This window comes from Urocampus carinirostris, chromosome 3 (assembly GCF_059441175.1).
Source record: "Urocampus carinirostris isolate Australia breed hairy pipefish chromosome 3, RoL_Ucar_1.0, whole genome shotgun sequence".
Lineage (NCBI taxonomy): Eukaryota > Metazoa > Chordata > Actinopteri > Syngnathiformes > Syngnathidae > Urocampus > Urocampus carinirostris.
Window position 1 is genome coordinate 50547709 of NC_142351.1, and position 21474 is coordinate 50569182.

Genomic DNA, 21474 nt, shown 5'->3' on the forward strand with positions numbered 1-21474 from the left:
ACCAGCCTTCAACCCCCCTTCCCTGTAATTAACATAGAGCTGGTTAGATCCACAGTCATCTGTCAGGTAGCCTGCCATAGAAAAGACTGCAATCTAACCCTTGGGAGGCATCCAGCCTATCACTTCCTTGCTCCCCTTTCTGTCTTCCATAGTCTACCCTGCATCTCTTTTCCATGCTCCCGATCAATTTTTGTCCCCTATTTTACATTCAGAGACGCCCTTGACACTTCCCCACTCACCTCGCTCCTTCAATACAGCATTTCCTCCTTTATGTGTCTCTCTCGTCCTCATTTACATTGGCCTGTCATCTCCTAATGAAATCTTGGCTGCTCAACAGCAGACAAATCGCTGGCATCCCTCCCTAATGTTGTTTTTGTTTAGAATGCATAGCTTTGGTTTTGTTCTTTTCCATACAAACATGTTGTGCAATAGTCCAAATTTAACTTGGAAACAGCTGGTGTCATCTTGTGTGGATCCACATTTAATTGTATTAGGACGTCTCGCATAGAGGAGGGGACAGCACCACATTGAACCCATGAGTATGTTAAACAAAGGATTGAAGCTTGCCACATGCTCTCATACAGAAATGTTCTTATTCGTTTGTGCTGTCACTCACACAATCGGGCACATCAAAATATATTTCATTTTTATCATTGCGATCGAACACTATGATAGCATGGTTAATAATAACGCATTCTTTGTATTCATACTACACAACCTACGACAAAGCTCGAGCAAAACCCTTTGCATTCAATCAATGGCAGCCTCTTTGGCTTGCCGTTGTATGTGGCTCTGTTGCTTTAAATATGCTCATATGCATGCATATCTATTGTCTCCATATGCAGTGAGGGTGTGCGTGTTTGTCTGGATGTAGGCGAGAGGGTGTGCTCATTTTTCAACATCCATAATATACAGCTTTCGCAATATGTCCTTGTCTTTGTAGTCAGTGTGTCACAATCCCGGGGTGACGATGACGGCGAACAGATTGTATATCTGACTCGCCCGCTGCTCAGCAAAGAAAGCATCAGAGGTGATTTGCGAGTGTCTGTATGCAAGTGGGTGCGCTTTTTGTTTTGATTTGTTTGCCACCCCAAGATGACATCAACACTTGGTAATGCCGTCTGCGCAGCAAATCACCTTCACACAACCGGTATTAGTTTCATGGTTAGTTAATAAAGTGGAAATTATTTTATTTATTTTATTTTATTGTAGTTAATTTACTCTGACTTTAGTCTGGAGGTTGGGCTGTCGAAAAAATGACGTACTCGTCTAGTCGCGAATATTTTTCACATTTGCGATAAGTCTTTTTCTTTCCACCCTTGACTCAAATGTCAAGGAAATGACGTCAAAGCTTAGCGACACACACGCAGAAATAAACAACATTGCCCATCTGTTAGGTTGGCGCAACTTTTAAGTTTCAAAATCGTGTAACACTTCTGTATTTTTGACAATTTTTTGTTTTTGTCGATACAGAATAACAGCGGTAAGCCCCAAAATACCAAAGAAGCAGTCTGCAAACTTTGATTCAAGAATGTGCCAGTAAAAGGAGCTAATATACGCCAAGTCATTGTATTACACGGTATGTTGCTATTTAAGTGATGGCTTTCAATACGCTTGGCAAAATTAGCGCTCAGATAAATGCTGTACAAGTTTGATAGGCTGTACGACCCTCCAGGCAAAACAAATTTGAGTTTACAAGTTCATATTAATTTGATGTCAACAGAGCTTAAACTGTGTAATGCTCATTGACGTCTCCGGATGACTGCGAGAAGCAAAACAATCTGTGCATCCCGTTAAAAAACACAGCAATTGTAGTATTCAGTGAATGCATAGCGCTCATTTCAGCTTGGAGTAAATAGAACTTTGCTTACTGTGTTATTGGGGGACTTCTGACAGTTTTTGTTCGAGTTGATCATCAAAGTTAGTGTTTACCTGCAGTTGTGTACAGTGTGCGTCCTTTGTTTGACTTTTTCTCATTTTAGATATTGGATTGTGACTTATCCTTTCGTGCTTTTCGCCACTTGCAATTACCTAGTCTCGTCCAGATAATTTTCCAGATAGGATTCCAGTTTTGTTTGGTCTAGGTTAGCCCTGTAAGCAGTCGGCTAGCCGGCCAGCCTGCCGTGCCCATTGTTTTTTTTTCTCCCGGTTGGGTTCATGTTTGTTGTTGCCGTAGCTCCTGGTTACCCTGGCTGCTTACTGCATGTTTTTGGTCAGCCAGCCTCCAGTTCTGTTTCCTCCGATAGGTCTCGGTTGGTCCTCTATAGCATCCCGCTAGCTTGCTGTGTCCTGGCTGGTTTAACCCATGTTAGCTCTCTGCGTGTTATTTTTGCCAGTTAACCCCATTTTGGCTGCTCACCATTGCTGCACTCACCTGCAACACAACACCTAGCCAGTCTCCACAAAAACAACCAAAACTTTGCTTAAACTTGAACACCCTAAACTGGTTGCTAGCCAGTCACAGGGCACATAGTCTGACAACTCACTCGCTCATTCACAACTAGGAACAAGTTGGACTGTCTAATTAACCTGACAGGCATGTGCTTGGAATGTGGGAGGAAACCAGAGTGCCTGGTGAAAACCCACGCAAGCACGGGGAGAACATGCTGACTCCGCACAGGAAGGCAGGTAGTTGGATTGGATCCGATGATCTCAAAACTGTGTAGCGGATGAGCTAATCCCTGAAACGGGTTAGACGTTGTTTTCCAAAATAAAAGTGGCCAATAGAGAATTTTAATTCTGTTCACAAAATGATTCCCGCTGGGTGGTGTGATTAAACTGTTTTACTCATACCAAATTTGTACAATGCAATTATTATTAATCGCTACATGGTTGTTTGTAGTTATTTTACAATTGATAACATTGTCTACGGACCACTTTAAACCTGGAAAGGGCAGTCTTAAACCTTATAGAAAAAAGTCAAATCTGAAAATACTCTTCATTTTGAATTCTGATTTTCAATGTGTGGAAGCTCTGTTGAAATGATCATTTATATGTTGGCACATTGGATTAAATTTACTGCCTTTGAGATACCCCTCATATAAAAGGATAATGTGAACACAACAGCTTTCTTTGCCTTTTGTGTTCGGGTATCTTATTTTGTCAGATTAGACAGAGGGCAGACCATAATTAACTGATGGTGGGATATCATGTAATATCGCTGTATGAGTGCACACATGCCTGCGCATATAATATGGTGCTGACAATCAAATACGCAAAATAAAAGAGCTGATCTTTTCCCGCTAAATGTGTCAGACATTCCATTTAGTATGCTCTTGCTACGCTTGTGTATGTAGATCACACATTCAGATGTACAGTAGATTATTGTTTAGACTATCTAGTCTGGCAGCGCTGTCACAGAAGCGTTTGCCACTCGGTTGGCGTGAAGACTTTCCCCGATGGCAAATCCTACTCGCGTACAAAGGCGGTCCTCATGAGAAGCATAAAGTAGCCCATATGTGACCAAAGTCACGTTAATAGTGGTGGAGATAAAGTGCAAGTGACTCAGCTCTATTGTAGCTATGAGGTCACAATCGGGCACTTGGGTACGCTGTGGCTTGTTGGAACCAAGAAAGGACTCATTTTTGTGTGCAGCTTCACTTCTTGACAGTTAACTGGTAAAATCAGGTCATGAACAAACACCCTGCCCCCCACTCAACCTCTTCAGTTTTTACCTCTGTTCTACGCCTACAGGAAACCCTTTCTCATTTCAACGAAAAAAAAAAAAAACTAACACCATTGTCTCGCCTGCACTCATTTCGTTCTGCTCTTCTCTTCCACACTCATATCTTTGATCAAATTATATGGCATATCACAGGATTAGTGTGACTCAAGGTGTGTATAAAAATCGAGAGCTATAGGCCGGATGGAAAGGAGGGCTTGACGAGGCTTTCATGCAAATACTATCTTGCCAGTCTTACGAAGACTAAATGATGATAAAGGCCATAGAGCCTGTGTTCATCCCTGACTTGTTTCTTCCTTGGGGCACTCAAAGCAATAATGTTAATGTCATTGCTTCAGCAATAAGGGAGCAGATCGTAAAACAATTAAGAAACGCAATATCACCTTGGTGTTGTGCACTTATTCATCTTTTATGAAAGGAAGGGGTTGTCTTGATCCCATCAATCTGAAAATGAGCTAATCAGCAATGTTTATTCTTGTCATTTTTGTAGTATGCATGTTTGGTTCCTATTGCTACACTGACAAAGAATGAATGAATGAATGAGCAAGAGACAAAAATATTAGATTTTATGTTTTTTTTTGCTGTGTATGTGATCGTGAAGAAGTGGTTTGTGAACAGAGATGTTTGTTATTGTGGAGCTGAAGAAGGTGGCTCTCAATGTAGATGTATTTTTGTGTCTGTATAGACCGGCACAAAGAGTAAGGTCATGTCTTTTACTTCACAGTAATTCTGTAAAACTGTCAGTGTACTGTAAGGAGTTAGAAGCTGTTGATGTTGCGTGTTTAATAAGTCTGTTGGCGCACCACCATTGGCAAAATACTCAAAAGCTGCATGCACTTTATGGTCAAATGTCAATTCACAAATCATAATCAAAAGGATGAATCTTGTGGGATGCCGCTACATTTTTCCTACATTTTAAACACTGCAGCTTTAATTATGGTACCCTTTTTCATTTTTATCTAATTAAAAATATCAAACTTCTCTCTTCCTATCATCAACATTAATGTCGAGTCGCTAGCATTTCCTTTAATCCACAAAGAACGATGACAAGCAAATGCAATTTGGTCCCATTACCGCGGCAACCACCAATGGCAAAAAAGACCGCGTAAAGCAGCCCTCATACTCATTTACTTTTTGTGCAGTAATGTGTGCTTGGCTTCTAATCGCCATCTTGAATTATCACGTGATCCAAAAACATTCGACCCAAGCAAATTAGGGGAAAGAGGAAAATTTCACAGTTTAAAACATCACTCACTCATAATTTAGTCGCTTTGTCGCCAAATTCATGTGTGCTGGGGAAAGAAGAAACCTGGGACGTGCCCTTTTTCACAACCCATGCACTTGAAAAACAAAATACTGCGTTGTTGTCTTTGACCGTAGTTTCCTTTTTATTCCCAAATGAACGTTGACTAGCGCAGTGTTTTCCAACCTTTGTTGAGCCAAAGCACATTTATTTCATTAAAAAAAATCCCACGGAACACCACCAAGGTGTGCCATTGCATCTCTGGTAAAATTAAATCTAATTTGAAGATGAATTGCGCTAGACCGCACGGAACACAAATTTGATAATTTCCTACGGCACAGTGTGAATATTAATAACTGCACAGTGGTTAAAAACTTCTTGACTAGCAAATGCAACAGCATTGGCGCTGTCAAATATAGGGATCACGTTTTATGCGACGCAGCCCTCGTTCACGTTTTATTTCAGCACAGTAGCAAATATGTGCTCATTCTTAATCGCTATGTGACTCTTGGGTTCTCACTATTTTGAATGGTCCCATGATCTGAAAACGTGTTACTTACACAAATTGATAAGCTGAAAACTGCTTTAGGTATGCAGAGATATGGCACCAAATTCCCCATGAGGTTGGCACCAAGTGTGAGCGCCAGGCTTAAGAGTGTGTACTGACATGAACCGTCTGTAACCTTCACCTTGATATTGGAAAATCTTCCCTCTGATGTCTGTTGCAAAAATTTGGTGGATGCTGGTTGACAGAATGGGGTTTTGTGGAACTAGATCCCCCAGAGTGAGAACAGATTGGTGTCTGAGCCTTCATGTCATGACTCATTAATCTTGTCTTTAATTCATGGCCTCACTGTTGGTGCAACACACGTACGTGTACAGTACATGCACAATTGCACTGACAACACATACAGAGCATTACTTCCAAGGTCTTAAAGCAGGGGAACGCATACAGAAAACTAGTGCAAAAAAACAAGACCTGGTTCATCTTTAAATTCACTCCTTTCTTTCCAATATGTAGGACGGAAGCTAGAACAATCATTCAAACATGAACCAAACAAGCTAGGCTTTCTGTGTTCCTTTGCTCTTGCGCACCAGTGTCAAGAATGTGGAATCGACAGTAAAACTAGGTTTAATTAACAATAAAGAAATTCTTTTACAAAGGTTGTTTGTTTGTAAAAAAAAATGGTTAAAGTAGACAAGAGATGTGATTTTTTTTTTTTCTCTTGTAACATCTAGAAACAATGTTTGATTAATACAAGTTTGTAACGGACATAGATAAACAGATAAAACGGTACCTAAACTTGCAGATAACCTCAGGCTCATTCTTCATAAGTCTTTGCCATATAGTTCATTGAAACTTTAATACTCTTGTCTGGCAGTGTTATGCTGTTAACCCAGGAGTGTCCAAACTTTTCAGAAAGTGGGACAGATTACTAAACTAAAATGTGTGAGGGTCAACTATTTAACCTGGCATTTTTTGAACAGTCTTTATGAAATTCACCCGCCAGGAAAGGCTTGCAGTGCTTAACGATCAGCGTCGCGACTTCATAGTATGCATTTGTACTTTTTTTTTCTTGACTCACTGGGTCTCGTGAAAAAGCCCTGATGTATGTGCCATTGAAACCGCTTCCAGTTGCTTCACCTTTTGTTTCCAGTTAGCTTTTGTAGTTGACATGATTTGTCCGGCGGTCTTGATTTAATTTTTGTTAGAAACAGAGAGTTTTTGGGCAAATTAGACAAATGCAGTTGGTTCGAATTTTCAGTGAAAGAATACTCCCAATTTCCTGGAACCGGCGGCCATGTCCTGAATGGGGTGGGCTAAAATTCTCACAGAAAGCCAGCCAAGGGCAAGGTGGCCAAAGGCTACTGCCATCATTTGGTCAAATGGTGCATTTCTTTTTTGCACACATTTATTTTATACTGCGGCCACATTATGAGAGGCCCATGTATTATTAATTATATAACAGAGGGCGTGGGCCATTAAAATTGTGGTCACGGGCCGTAACTGTTTGTTTGGGTTTTGTGCAAATAATTTGTTGTTCCCGTTGGGTAATCAGTGGTTGATACTGTTTTTATGTGCTGATCCCAAATAAACTTATTTCATTCATTTAACTAAAATAAGTCTCGCTCGCACACCAAACAGTCGTTAATAAGCTAACGAGCAAACGCTAGGGTTAAGCGAGCAGCTAGAGGCTGTTACGTTTCCTATCTTAATCACTCAGACTCCGTCAGAAAATAATTGGATACTCTTAAAAGAGGAAGTTCTATTTATGAAACACAATTAAACACTGCTTAAGATGTTGTAACTGAAACATAAAGTGTCTTACACATACATGCGCGCAGTCATCAATCGGCTAACAAGCAAACGCTAACATTAGCGAGCTACCATAGGCAACGTTACGTTTCCACCGTTAAAACGTAAAAGGAAACCAATAAAAACACAATGTAGTGGCTTACCCTGTGACAGAGCTCCCTTCATCCTCGTCTGTGAATCCAACAAGTTTTTTTTGTTTAGTGTGCTGCCTCACTGTGGCGGTGCTCCCGTGCCATATCACTTTTGCAAAGCTTACAAGTAATGCACTTTTTTGTTTTGTAGTTATGGAGTGCTCACATACTTTTGCAGACCTCGGTTGGACCACTTTCTCTGTGTCCGCCATGAGTGAGTTGAATTTGCCTTTAGCCTTTCAAAAATGGCACCTGAGTTTGCAGTTTACCTCGCTCTGTTATGCTCGCAGACTGGCGTTGCGTGTGGCATCATTGACTCCACGACGTACTGTGTGAAGCATTAATCGCATCGATGAACTAGTTTGTTGCTAAGGCTTTTCAATAGATTTTAATCAATTTTAACGATCCACTGTTGCAGCTTTCATATGAAGTACAGGACTGTCTCAGAAAATTAGAATATTGTGATAAAGTTTATTTTCTGTAATGCAATTAAAAAAACAAAAATGTCATACATTCTGGATTCATTCTTCTTCTCCATAGCCCAAGTCAGACGCTTCTTCCGTTGTCTTGAGTTCAGAAGTGGCTTGACCATGGGTATACGGCTATTGTAGCCCATTTCCCGGACACGTCTGTGAACTGTGGCTTTTGATACCTGGACTCCAGCTTCAGCCCACTGTCTTTGAAGCTCCCCCAAATTCTGGAAGCGGCTCTTCTTCACAATTTTGTTAAGGCTGCGGTCATCTCTCTTGGTTGTGCAGCGTTTCCGGCCACATTTTTCCCTTCTAACAGACTTTTTGTGGATATGCTTTGAAACTGCACTCTGTGAACAGCCTGCTCTTTGAGAAATTTCTCTTTGTGTCTTACCCTCCTGATGGAGGGTATCAATGATGGTCCTCTGGACAGCAGTCAGATCAGCAGTCTTCCCCATACTTGTGATTTAGTTTACTGAACCAAGCTGAGTGTTTTTAAGGCTCAGGAAACCCTCGCAAGGTGTTTCGAGTTAATTAGATGATTCAGGTGATTATTCTAATATTTTGAGATAGGATTTTTGAGTTTTTTTAAGCTGTAAGCCAAATTCAGCAATATTAAAATAATAAAAGGCTTGAAATAGTTCAGTTGATGTGTAATGAATCCAGAATGTATGACATTTTTGTTTTTTTAATTGCATTACAGAAAATAAAGAACTTTATCACAATATTCTAATTTTCTGAGACAGTCCTGTATATCTAAAAGTGTGGTTGGTGGATTTGGTAATAAAAAAATTGACAGAGAAAACAAAAATAAATGAAACATGTAAGGTGTTCTAAGTTTCATTTTAGTGCAAAAAGGAAAGTATGATGTCAAAAATGCGTTGAAATTAAGATGTAAAAACACTCAGCCTAAAATATAACTTGAAGCAGCCTGTTACATCATTTAATGACCTCAAAAATGACTAATAAAAACGATGACTAGTCAGTTTTTCTGTTTCCAATTTTACAGCTATGGGGAATGTTTAAATAGATTTACACTTGGATAGGTGTGCTTGTTTGTCAACGAGGCAGTTGTAAAGTACACTCATCTGAGGTCAAAATGCTACCATTTGAGGGCGTTCAATGATATTTGTAAAGTGAATTTTTTTTACAAATACTTAAGTGATTCTGTATTCTTTTTATCTATTCCTCTTTTCTCACCCAAGTTAGAGATGTTTGAGACATTTGCTGATGTCATCCAACCATCTCATATGCAGAATTCACCATCATGCTTCATTAACCCGATTGCGCAGGATTGAGGTTTAGTGCCACAATCCAGTCACGCACCTATCTTGTGAGATGCCTGGCAGATATCATTGCTCTCGTCAAAGCATTTGTAAAAAAGATAGGAAAAGTTGTCCTCAAAAGGAATGGTCTCTGTGGGTAATGAGGCATTTTATGAAAGAACTACCTTTGTTTTGACTCAACATCCTTTTTTTGGTCACAAGACAGAGAGCGGTTTAAAAAATTTCTGGACATGAACGACCCATCCCCTGTAATCCTTGAAATTTTATCGTTGATGATAAAAGCCAGTTTGACTCATGCTATCAAGTGGCATGACACAGATTTTTGCTTTTCATTTGTGAAAGGTTTCATTCATTTTGGTATAGTTTATAACATTTTAATATTGTTCCACTCCATTCCAAGTTCGGAAGTGACGCAAAACCTGTGACTGAGGCTCTGTTGTTTTTGTACGTGTTTCAAGGACTGTTTGTCAAGTCGAGGGTCAGATTTCCTCATCAACTCTCTGTAAATAACCAGCATTTCACCAGTCATCCATAAGTCTGCCCAATAAACAGACACATGATGCCCCGGTTATGTTGCACACTACTGTACTGTGTATAATAAAAATGAGAGGCTATCATGACCAAAATTTTGCAACATACAAGAGCGTCTGGTGAGGAAAAGTCCATAATCTATATTATTGAACTCCAACTTGTGCATTTGGACCCTTAAGTGAGTTACATACAAGAAAAGAATACTTGCGTACATTACATTTTTTAATATGTTATTTTTATTCAGGTAACCATCATCCATCCCCTTTATTTAACCATTCAATGCCAGACGCTTCTCTCAAACGGAAGGAGTCTGTTCCAGCTATTTTTTGCCATTTTGACCCTTTTTTTGAAGGCCCAGAAAATTTGGTTCTAACTATATAGACATATCAAAAGAAAGCTTCAACTTTCTGTCATTAAAAAAATCATGTTTCTAGCCTTTACCATTGTTTAGTCAACAACAGTTGAACATTGCTAAGTTTCTTGAAAATACCTGTTTACAAAATAATTTTGGGGAAAAACTGCTTTTTGTGAAAGCCAGGTCACTTGAGTTGTATAGCCCTTAATCACAAAATGTCTCAAAGGACTGCACAGGCCACAATTACACTATCCCCTGATTTAATTCAACATGCAGGCAGGGAAAAATTCAAAACCTCAACATGAGGAAGGTGCTACACAAGCGGTAATCCCCCTTCCAGGATGACCAGGCTGCAATAGATGTTGCATTGGGTAACAGTACACAAAAATAGTGGACATCAATAAGAAAATCATAGGTAATATGTAAAAAATGTCATAAATGCCATGCCAGCAGCGCCGCAGCTTCCCACCTCTGCTGGCTGGTTGATGCAAACGTTAACAAATGCTCAGGTCCAGGTGCTGGTCCACTTATCTTGATGCGTCCTTCTCGCTCATTTCACCACCAGCCAGGCAACTGAAAAGGACAGGAAAAGATGTGGGCATCGATCATAATAAGTCGGAGAGATGAGAGGGGTCAAGTCCATGTAGATGTCCTTATTAATGCCTAGCGGGATAAACTAGAGAGAGCAGAGTATGCTCAGGATGTTCTGAAGGAACCCAAATTACCTGGACTTACAAATTATTTAAAAATATATTTTCAGGAGCCTTATCCCAGAGTGCCAAAACGTAAAAATGTGTTTATTTTTAAATGTAAAAAAGTCTTCTAAAGCTTTAGCGCTGCTGATCAGCAAGTATCAAGCCTCTGGAAATGATTTCAATATTATAAATCAACACTGGACTGCAAGAATGGCTTTGATTAGATCTTTTGTCGACACATTGAGGAGCTCCTTTTTCCCCCCTTTTGCTGCGCTTCCTCTATTCAGTGGCTGAGAATGTGTGGGCCGCCCCCGAGTTACCCAAATCGTGTGGTCATGTCATCTGAAACATCGGGCTTTGAAAAGTTCTTGCGAAGGTCATGCATCGTTCATGCATAAGTTAGGTATTCTTGCAATAAAACGTTATTTTGTAAGCAAAGTGCCCTTGTGTTTATGGAAAGCATTGTTCAGATATTGGAGGTATCACAAATGTAAAAAAAAAACCACCGAACTGAAAGTTCTGCTTCAACTGCATCCTTTCACAAAAAGCCGCTTTTCTCTGTTTTCTTGGAAACTATTATTTTTACGGAACTTAACAATGTTCCAAGTTGTTTACTTACCAGTGTTAAGTAAACAAGTTTTTTTCTACATTTAAGGCGAGGGTTCAAAAATTATTTTGATATGTCCTATGCTTGTAAAGGTTTAGAACTAAATGAGTCCAAATGGCAAAAATTAGCTTGCACCCGTTTAAGAGGAATGTCTTGTATCGAATGAGTTAATGTATATTACATTTATTACTTGAAATGAGCATAAAATAGAAGTGTCTTTAATCACATAAGATACATACAATGATTTGATAATGGTATTTGTTACACTTTGTAACGGTTAAAAAAAACAGCATCCTTCTGTGACAATAGTTGAGAGAACCAGTGCTAAAGCCACCTCTCAATAATTTACTGATTTCATACGTCAAGCGATTTTACTTTTTGATACAAATGCTTAAGGCTATCGGTAGGAATATAACAGTATCACTCGCACGACCCATTCATTCACCAAACAGAAACTTGGATAAGGCCTTTAAAACCAAGTAAGGCCTCTGGAATTCAAATGTGCTTACAGGTTTAAGTGTGGGAGGAGTGTTGGTATTGCTCACTTCCTTACAGAATTCTTAACTTTCATTCTATTTTCTGTAAATATGGAATTGTTTTGATTTGTTAGTCAGTCTTTGCATAGTGCTCTCACCAACATATAAAGAGTTTGTCATTGTAAGAATTATATTTTTCTCATGCTGTGTTGAAGATAAATGCTTAAATCTCGGTCTTATGGACATGTTTAAAACTCTGTTGCCTAGCGCTCATTGTTTATTAGCCTACCAACCAGTAAGTTGCGTTTTATAGAGTTAACTATCAATTAGGCTAAAGGAAATAGAAAAAAATAATCTGAGAGTTAATCCACTAATGGGTAACATTACCTAGATTTTGATATTCGTTAGACAGGTTCATTTTACGAACCAATGTGTCACCGCAATAGAATTTTGACAATGACAAAATGTATTTGTAGAACCTAGTCAGGCAAGTAAGTTTAAACTTAAAGGCTGTTCTTTGGATTTTTTTCTCAGCCCGGTTAGAAAGGGCAATTTACTTACATTTTTTACCCCATTCATAAGTCGATAATGATAATTTAGAAACCTTAAAATCATAGTTTATATTTCCTGGTGGGTTTATATTTCTTCTGAATTAACCTGTTTGGTTTTAAAAATTTAACAACTTCAATCAATCACCAACATTTTAACTACTTTTCTGTTGACATTAGTGACATGACATTGAATATACAGCTTTGATTGCTCTTCTAAGCCACGGTTAGCGATCACATCTTCCATACTTTTTCACAGTTGGAATTGGGGAAAAGTCACAGGTGTATTGAACTGTCTAGGCTTGTTATGGTGCAACACGGTAGCAACCCACCAGCCAGAGTTGATGAACAAGAAGCCCGTGCTAATGATCGTTAAAATGCTTCTTTTTCCACAAGCAGTGATAGACCATTTGTCAGCCACACTAATTATCTGCTTTCTAGTTTCTGTGGCAACCAACTGCACACTCATTCCCTCTCCGTTTGCTTTGTTGGACCTCCGCGCCTTCTCCTTAAAGTGGAAACTTTAAAGATGAAAACCCTGGCATGTGGGAACACGGCAAAAAAATTGTGATGGTGGGTGTTCAAGTGAAAGACTGGCTTGACCTGCAAGGTGGGATTTATTGTGCAGGATACCCTAAGGTGGTTGTCTCTTGATAAGATCTTTTAAAGTCGATTTACTAACCTGAGGAATGGAAAACGACCCAAAAAATGTGATTAATTTGAAAGCTTGATCATGCTTCTGGATTGTGTGACTCCATTTTTATCTTGAGTCTTTCCTAGGTCTGCAGCTATTTTACTAGTTGACTAGTCACTGATCATTACAATGATTTAGATAGATAGATGGATACTTTATTCATCCCCGCAGGGAAATTCACATTTCCAGCAGCATCCCTGAGCTGAGAACAATACAATAATAAAGCAAAAAGAATACAATATACAAATACCCAATGTGACGTGCAAATGCCCACTGTAGCGTGTTGTATAGAATATCTAAATAGTGCTACACAAAATACATATTGCAATAAAATTCGGTATTATGCAATGTAGGGGGTGTGGTTTAATGTGGGCTTTTACTCTGCCGGGTAGAGTTTAAGAGCCTCATGGCATGAAGAAGAAAAGATCTCTTTGGTCTGTCCGTAGTACAAGACAGTGACAGCAGTCTGTTGCTGAAACTGCTCTTCTGTCTGGAGATAATGCTGTGTAGTGGATGTACTCTGATAATCGGATATTCTTTTCAGAAATTACGCATTAAGTTGATAAAATTATGTGAAAAATGGTAAACACAAGAAAAATGGGTACATGGAAAATGCATCTTGAACATTCCGCGGATTCATACAAAAATTACATTAAAATAATAATTGGGCACATTGCTTTGTCAGAGACAAAAATCCATGAATAAACCTATTTTAAGGGCAGGCAAATAAATAACAAATTGAAATCAAGTAAACATTTTTTTTATCTCTGTAAACCAAGAAGAGGCTCATTAGCAGCAGAACAGTAAATATAACAAATACTATTTGGATTTTGTAAAGTACCTCAGTGGTCAACTGCAAAGTCTGTAACAAAAGTACTTAAAGGGAGAGTGTAATATTTAGTGCCATAAAAAACTTTCATTCAACAAAAAACATTTTGGTTGGTTGGTTCTGTTTACAACTAGTCGTAGGGGCACCATTTTCTGTGTCTTGGGCAAGTACAGCCTTGGTGGTGCCCATCCATCTCCAGACAAACATATGTTTATAGGCAAAAATGCATGAACTATCATCCCAGTGTTTTTTATTAAGAAATGTGGCTTTCTTGCAAGATGTGAAAACAAAAGGGTTTTTGAATTGCACATTTTTTGTAGCACCCTATCCTCCAGGTTAGTCACTTCCCCCGTGATCAATACAGCTTTTCACTTGAGGCCTGCCCTGACTTGTCCTTTTTGTAAGGTGTCGGTCATCCCCGTCACAAGGCGCTTGCTGACAACACCTACATTGCTCACATTTTTGCTGGCTGATTACGTAGGAATTGCAAAACTTTTTTTTTTTTTTTTTTTACGAAGCATGAAGTCAACTATTGAAACACTGTAGCAAGAGAACAAGAGACGTATGACTGATGATCTATGCCAGTGGTTGGAAACCCAAAAGGTTAAAAGTGCCATACTGGGACAAAAGAAAATCTGTTTAAAACAGCAAAAATCTAAATATATAAGCCTTAAAAGAAAGCCAATACCTGCTATGTTTATATATATATATATATATATATATATATATATATATATATATATATATATATATATTACGGTTAGGATTCTGCGCTTTCACAGTCTCAACCCAGGTTTAAATTCCCATACAAACAATGTTGTGCCATTGTGCGCAGATATATATTTTTTTACTAATCAAGCATTGCACAAATACTGTAATATGCAATTTATTTTTTAGTTATTTTTATTTTTAGAAATCTTCCATCTTCAGGGTTGGTCAGTAAATCATTTATCTTTCAGTGTTACATTCTTTAAACTGGAACACTGTGTCGTTCCAAAATAAACTAGAAGGCCCCAATAATGTATATATAAAAAATAATTCTTGGGTATTTCTTCAATGTCTATTTAACACAGAAGTAACAAAGTGACTTGTTTTTAAGGGGGCATCTTGTGCGAACATGTGGTGGGTTCAATGTTTGACTTAATTGACCTTTGTTTGCTGTGGACCTTACTAAACATTGACAGATAGCTGAATGGGCAGGGAATAAAAATATGCACTGGTGCACAGCGTAAAACATGCACACACAGGAGCTTAGTTTCTGTGTAAATCCTAAGAGTTGACTCTGATTTGGGTCTCAGGAAGTAGTGAAAGACGAATGCAATCTAGCCTACCTGAACATACCATTCAGGTGTCTCATCTCATCAGCCGTACCGCTTATCCTCATTAGGGTCGCGGGGGGGCTGGAGCCCATCCCAGCCATCTCCAGGCAGTGGGCAGGGGACACCCTGAACTGGTTGCCAGCCAATCGCAGGGCACACAGGGACAGACAACTCATTCGCTCATTCACACCTAGGGACAATTTGGACCGGCCAATTCACCTGAAATGCATGTTTTTGGAATGTGGGAGGAAACCGGAGTGCCCGGAGGAAACCCACGCAAGCACGGGGAGAACATACAAACTCCGCACAGGAAGTCTGGAGCTGGATTTGAACCCACACCATTCAGGTGTGTTAAGGAAAATATTCTTATGCCATTAGACATGTTCTGTAATTAAAACCAACTTTTGAGTATTTTTGTCTGATCAGGAGTCATGAAATAAAGCCAAAAAGTTTACTATTCTCTGCTACCGTTTCATGCATGACGGGTGCCAGAATTGACATTGTACTTTTTTAGAATACATTTGAATTAACTCACAACAAATGCTCTTTGAGCAGTCACTTTCGTATAAATGTATTTGCAAGCACTCCCTCAAGATTTGGGTCACCGCATCGGGTTATCTTCCGCCAACATGTCGACGCCCTCGCAAATTTCTTAGAAACTTTGCAAGATTTCTTTCCGGAGTTGCCGTCAGTATGACAACATTGCCTAAAAGCTCGAACCTCTTTTCAGTACTCACTTTTCTCAGTCTTGACAGTGCACTAGCGTTTCTATTGAGTTGTTTTTTGTTATTATATGCTAAATATTGACTCTGCATTCCCACTAGTGCCTGTAATGACAATTTGCAGTGTAGTCTGATTATGTAAATGTTAGCAGATATTTGGACCCAAGTGGATGAACCAGGAAGAGTTTGATGGTGAGAATATTATAAGACAATTGCCCCTTGAATTTGGAAAATTAGTTTTTTGCTGGTCGGATTTTTCTCTATCTACCTTGGTCATATCCCTCAAGAGGGGTGACCGACAGCAAGACAAACACATACAAATTTTTGGACCATGGCCAACCCAAATGCCCAAACGCCTAAACTAGTTAGGCACCTAAGTTGGTCATGCTTTCGTCCCTCCAGATGAAACCAGATTGATTTTTCTTAAGTTGACAAAAATAAATTGAATTCCCTGCTTATTGTAGTAAGCATTTCCTAAGGAAATGAGTCACAAATACCTTTTTTTATGATCTACTTGATGTACAGGAACTTTCTTGGAACATCGAGGTCTCTTTGTGACTTGATTACTGATCAAGCTACTTGTTGTTCCTCTTTCGTCAAATGACCTCATTCAAGAACCACCTCCGTAGAGGTTTCCCTTTTTTGCCTTACTCTGATTTTCCTAATAGCTGTGTAGGCTTCGTAATTGCTTCACCCTCAACCCAGAATTTGTCAGACCTCATTTTGTTCTGAGCAATTGAGGATGACTGGCTACTTGTTGGGAGGCCTTCAAGGACAGCATAGGCATCATCATCATCACTGAGTCAGTCGCCTGTCATTTGTAAACGGCATAGACGCCCCCTAGTGTCCCAAATCCTCAAGTACGTGCTGTTGATACTTCTCATTTCCAGGAAATGAATTTAGTGGGCGGTGGTTGCGCTTGGCTTAGAAAGAATGTCAACATTGCTCGCAAGAAGGCCGGTGAATACTCTACTTGGATCCAAGAGATGCTGCAATAATGCCCATTCGTGATCAAGTGTGACATATGATGATGATGGTAAACTGGTACAAAGCTGTTGAATCGGCTGGGAATTTTGAGGACCTTTTAAGTCCAAGTAATTTTTATTTGTATAGTCCTTAATCACAAAGGATCAAGTCATTTTTATTTGTATAGCCCTTTTTGATTAAGGGCTAATGACTTGACTTAAAATGTCCTCAAAATTCCCAGCCGATTCATTTTAGAAATGTGATGGGTGCTCCTTGTCAACAATTTTGTTTGATTTGTCTGGCTTAGGAAGGAGCGCAAAGTAGAAATCATTTGAGGACTTTGATGTGATGTATTTGCACCGTCTGCTGGTTGGTCTAAAGCAATGCAATCAAGACAGAACTTTGGGTTGCCATTTAAAAACGGAACATTCATGATTGTGTACAATTAAGTCATGTTTTAAAAAGTTAAATATATCATATTTATGGTAGTGTGCAGGTGTTAAAAAAAAAAACCCCAAAAAAACGAGCCACAATATGACGTCACGGCTTAGCATAGTGATGAATGACGACAACAATTTTGACAAAGATTTTTTAAATTCTTCAGTGCATTCACAATCCCCAGTAACGTTTTAAATGTGAAATACTACAAATGCAAGTTTATTTTAACAATTTATAATCTGCTATTTTGATTAATTTATGAAGTTAGCAGCAATGATGCAAGCCTTGATTTACTATTGTCAGGCTGTTGAAATCTATGATGTCTTTTGGAGGGTGTGCATTAAAATGTTGTGCACCTTTATAGTGCATATAATACAGTTAATCACTTCTTAGGAGACCTCCAAAATGGCATGCTTGGATGGTGGCCCGTAATGTAGACCGTAGTAAGAATGTTAACCCCTTAATTTGATGAACAATTTCTCAAAATGCGTAAAAATTAAAAAGTGATACATGTCTGTCTTAAGATTTGTTTGCATTTGCAAATGTTTATCAAATCTCTGCACCAGAATTAATCAACATACTGTTTTATTTTCCAGGAGCATTTTGCGGAGCTCTTCGGCCATGACGCAGCAGCTGAGGTCCGCCGCTCCCAAGAAAGTTTCAAGAAGTGGTTACTGGCCGGGATGACCTTCGTAACCGGGGTAGTGGTGGGCTCCCTGCTTGTCCAGAAACGCCTGTGATGCCCTTCCCATCTTTCACTCGCACACATTTACACGCTCGCATCGACACAAGTTGAGTCGAAGCTTCCTTTTTCTGACTTAAAATCCTGCCGCCCCCTGTTGGACTTCGAATCAACCTTGTTGTTTTGGGACTGTTGTGAAAAATGAGCGGAAGGGAGGATCTTTGTGTTAACGTATACCTCCCGCGCAAGTCACCTCAACTTAAACTCAAAGATGCTACTGTGTCAGAAATGTGTTCCTTTTTATGCCTCCGGTTTGTTTTTTTTCCCTTTGTATGCGTGGACAAGTTTAGTTGTGACATCACAAATTGTGGTCCTCATTGGAGGCCACAAGTTGGACCAGAAGAGTATGTGAACTAGCCTGATGAAAATTACAGTGCACTCCCTGGAAAAGGTTGAAGTGGATTTTAGCGTCTTGATAAAATGGCACCAGAAAGCTTTTGTTCTGTATGTTCTCGGAGCTTTAACAAAACCTTCGAAAGCATTGAAACAAGAAGTCATCATTATACACAACAATAAGCATTTATTAGAATCTAATCTTTTTAGATCAGTCTGTCAGTAAAGGGTTCCCCAAGCTCTTCTGTGGAGTCCTCAAGAAAGTGATAAAAATGACAGTGCACACTCAGCTAAAGGTTAAATTATATTATAGAATCATGGGGAAATTACACCAGGAAGCTTTTTTTGCTGTATGTTCTCTGAGCTTTTATGAAACATTCAAAAGCGTTGAACCACAAGTGATCATTCCACATAATAATGAACATTTGTTAGAATCCAGTAACGGGATTCCCAAGCGCCTTTCGAATTGACGGCATGTTTTGGGCATGGCAGGTGAGCGTGCTTGGCACAGGCGGGCACCTCTGTTCAAGACTGGTAGCGCCATACAGAAAGCGAAAGGCAGGATGGGATTGCCGGAACGGCGAGGGGCGCCGCCGTCTTGAGTCACCGCGAATGATTTTTTTTCTAACCGCGCGTTCGTCTCCAATACTGTCTCGCATGGTAGTTTGTAACGTGTGGTGCTTTTTGTTCACGAGGAAACATTTTAAACTGTCGTTTATGGCCGAGTTGACATTCGGCCCATTTTGTGCTTTTAGTTCCTTTTGGATTTTTAAGCCAATCAAACCCCAGCACTGCTGACTGATTTCTTGCTCAAGTTTGAATGGCAATTTTATTTTAGATTTTCCAATTTTATTTTCAGTCAGCGAGAGCGATGTGCGTGAGTGGCTTGTGGGGGTGCAGGGCCGTGTTGTCCTCATTTCGTAGACAGTAGCTGACAAAAGCAGCAAACGTAGCAGCTCACACCGCAGATAACACATCTCGCAGCATGAACATGTTAGATATTTTGGATGTGAAGTTGTAATGTTGGTAGCACTGATCATTTAACACCCCCTGTTAAACATTTTCAAAAACGAGTAATAAAAGTTTATGACACATTTTGTGTGCGCTCCTTATTACAGTGTGTACAATATTTCATAATTACGAGCCAGACACAAGGTTAGACGAGAACGTAACTTGTTCCCTCTTTGGATCAGTTTAGTATTCATGGGTTGGATGTATATGGGATGCAACCATTTATTGTGGTGTGTATTTCACGTGCACTCTAATAGGTTTAAGTCACGAATTGACCAACTCAATACTTGGGATGATTTGACCCAATTTTTTGTTGTTTATCAAAAACAACCCTCACCGAAATTGCGTAATGTTTATTCAGAAGAAAAGTATAAGATTCAAGTAATGACTCCCCTGAAAATTGGTTAATTTTAAACAGTACAGGTGCTTGAGATCCTTATTTTTTTGTTTTGTTTTTTATTTTCTCCAAGGAATGGGCAGCACTTAAAAAGTCGGTGATGTGCTTGTTAATGCTTGAAATAGTTGCCATGTTTCTCAAAAAGTCTGCTTAAAAATGATGCTGGTACTGCTCTTTACTGGCTTTATTCAGCCAATGCATTTCATCCCTCCTTATTAATGGCGGCTGGAATTAGTTTGTATGGCATTGTCCTAAGAAGATTCGTCACCCTTAATGGCTTGCGCCCAATTGGTCAGGTTAGGCTACACCTAAACAGGGCACAATTATATATGTATCAGCGCAAGGTTTAAATATCAATTATAAACATCAAGTTGTACATTTTAATGGGAAATTAAAATTGTACGGTGCACTTTACCGTGATTTCTACCCAACACCTATATGGAGAGAAATTTGTCTCCAAAACAAATATATTAGCGATGTACTTAATATCTAAAATCAATCAATTGGGGATTCATTTGTTACCTTTTGATTGTTTATTTTTTAGATCTTGTGTAGAAAAAAATATTGAACAGTTCCGTCATGAAAATCTTAGACTTTTAGGAGAAATTCACCGTTTTGAGGTCAACAGGGGTGACTTACTTGAATTGTAAAGATCCAAGGAGATAGTATTTTGGGGTAGGGAGAAGGATATTTTGAGATTTCCCAAAGGGAATTGGGCTTTTGAGGTGGTGCAATTGTATTGATATGAGTGTAGTTTGCGCCGGCACGAGTACTGTATTTCTGTGTAACACACATTAGATTTGATCACACTATTCACAGTACCAGAGATGATGTTAGAGAATCAATTAAATGAAAAGTCCTCCTGACAAGATATAAACTCAAAAAAGCAAAACAATTCTGTGGTGTATCGTATGATGAATCAGAAGGATGTTAATTCAATACATTGCACGTTTCAGGTTTGTATTGTGTTCATATTTGTCAAAAAATTGTTTGAATCATGGCCGCCTGTATACAACAATGTTCTATCTACCATTGTCATATCACTCAAGAGGGGTGACTGACAGCAAGACAACACATACAATAACAAAGAAAAAAATAGCAAAAAAAACCCCAAAACATTTTGGACCATGGCCAACCCAATTGCCCAAACAAGTTGGGCACCTAAGTTGGTCATGCTTTTGTCCCTCCAAATGAAACGGGACACCAGAAAGTGGCCATGTCACTCGGGTCAGGGTGACACAACACTCTTTTGTTCAACAGCAGTGCCTGACAGCTTTCACTGGTTTACCCCTGCCGCATCATACGGGTGCCCAGCCCATCCTTAAGAACGCGTCCAAAATCCCACTATCCTTTAACAACACATCTTCACTCCTTTCTATCACCAACAAGAACTCTAGCTTCCATTATATTTAACATTTTTCCTGCAGTGCACTCATAACACCATCCATCCACGTCAATGGCGGCCTTCCTCTTGGTCTCCTTCCATATACTTCTGCTCTGTAGATTCTCTAACATTCGCTCCTCATCCATCCTGTCCATGTGTCCGAACCAAACGAGTACTCTTATCAACACGCTTGATCAGTTCCACGACTACTCAAGTTCTGTCTCTCACAATTTCATTTCCCAATTTATCCAATCTTGTCACTCCTAACATAGTCCTCAAACACTTCATCTCAAAAACA

At 39.3% G+C, this 21474-nt stretch overlaps 1 protein-coding gene across 3 annotated transcripts in view; it reads left to right on the top strand.

Moving 5' to 3' along the window:
• bcl2l1 (BCL2 like 1) overlaps positions 1 to 19478 on the top strand; it is a 37936-nt gene extending 18458 nt beyond the window's left edge. For all 3 annotated transcript variants that reach the window (XM_088332282.1, XM_088332280.1, XM_088332281.1), the window contains one exon: positions 17906 to 19478. In XM_088332282.1, coding sequence (XP_088188408.1) covers positions 17906 to 18049 — 144 coding nt within the window. In that variant the 3' untranslated portion in view covers positions 18050 to 19478. The remainder of the gene's footprint in view (positions 1 to 17905) is intronic.
• The last annotated feature ends 1996 nt before the right edge of the window (positions 19479 to 21474 follow it).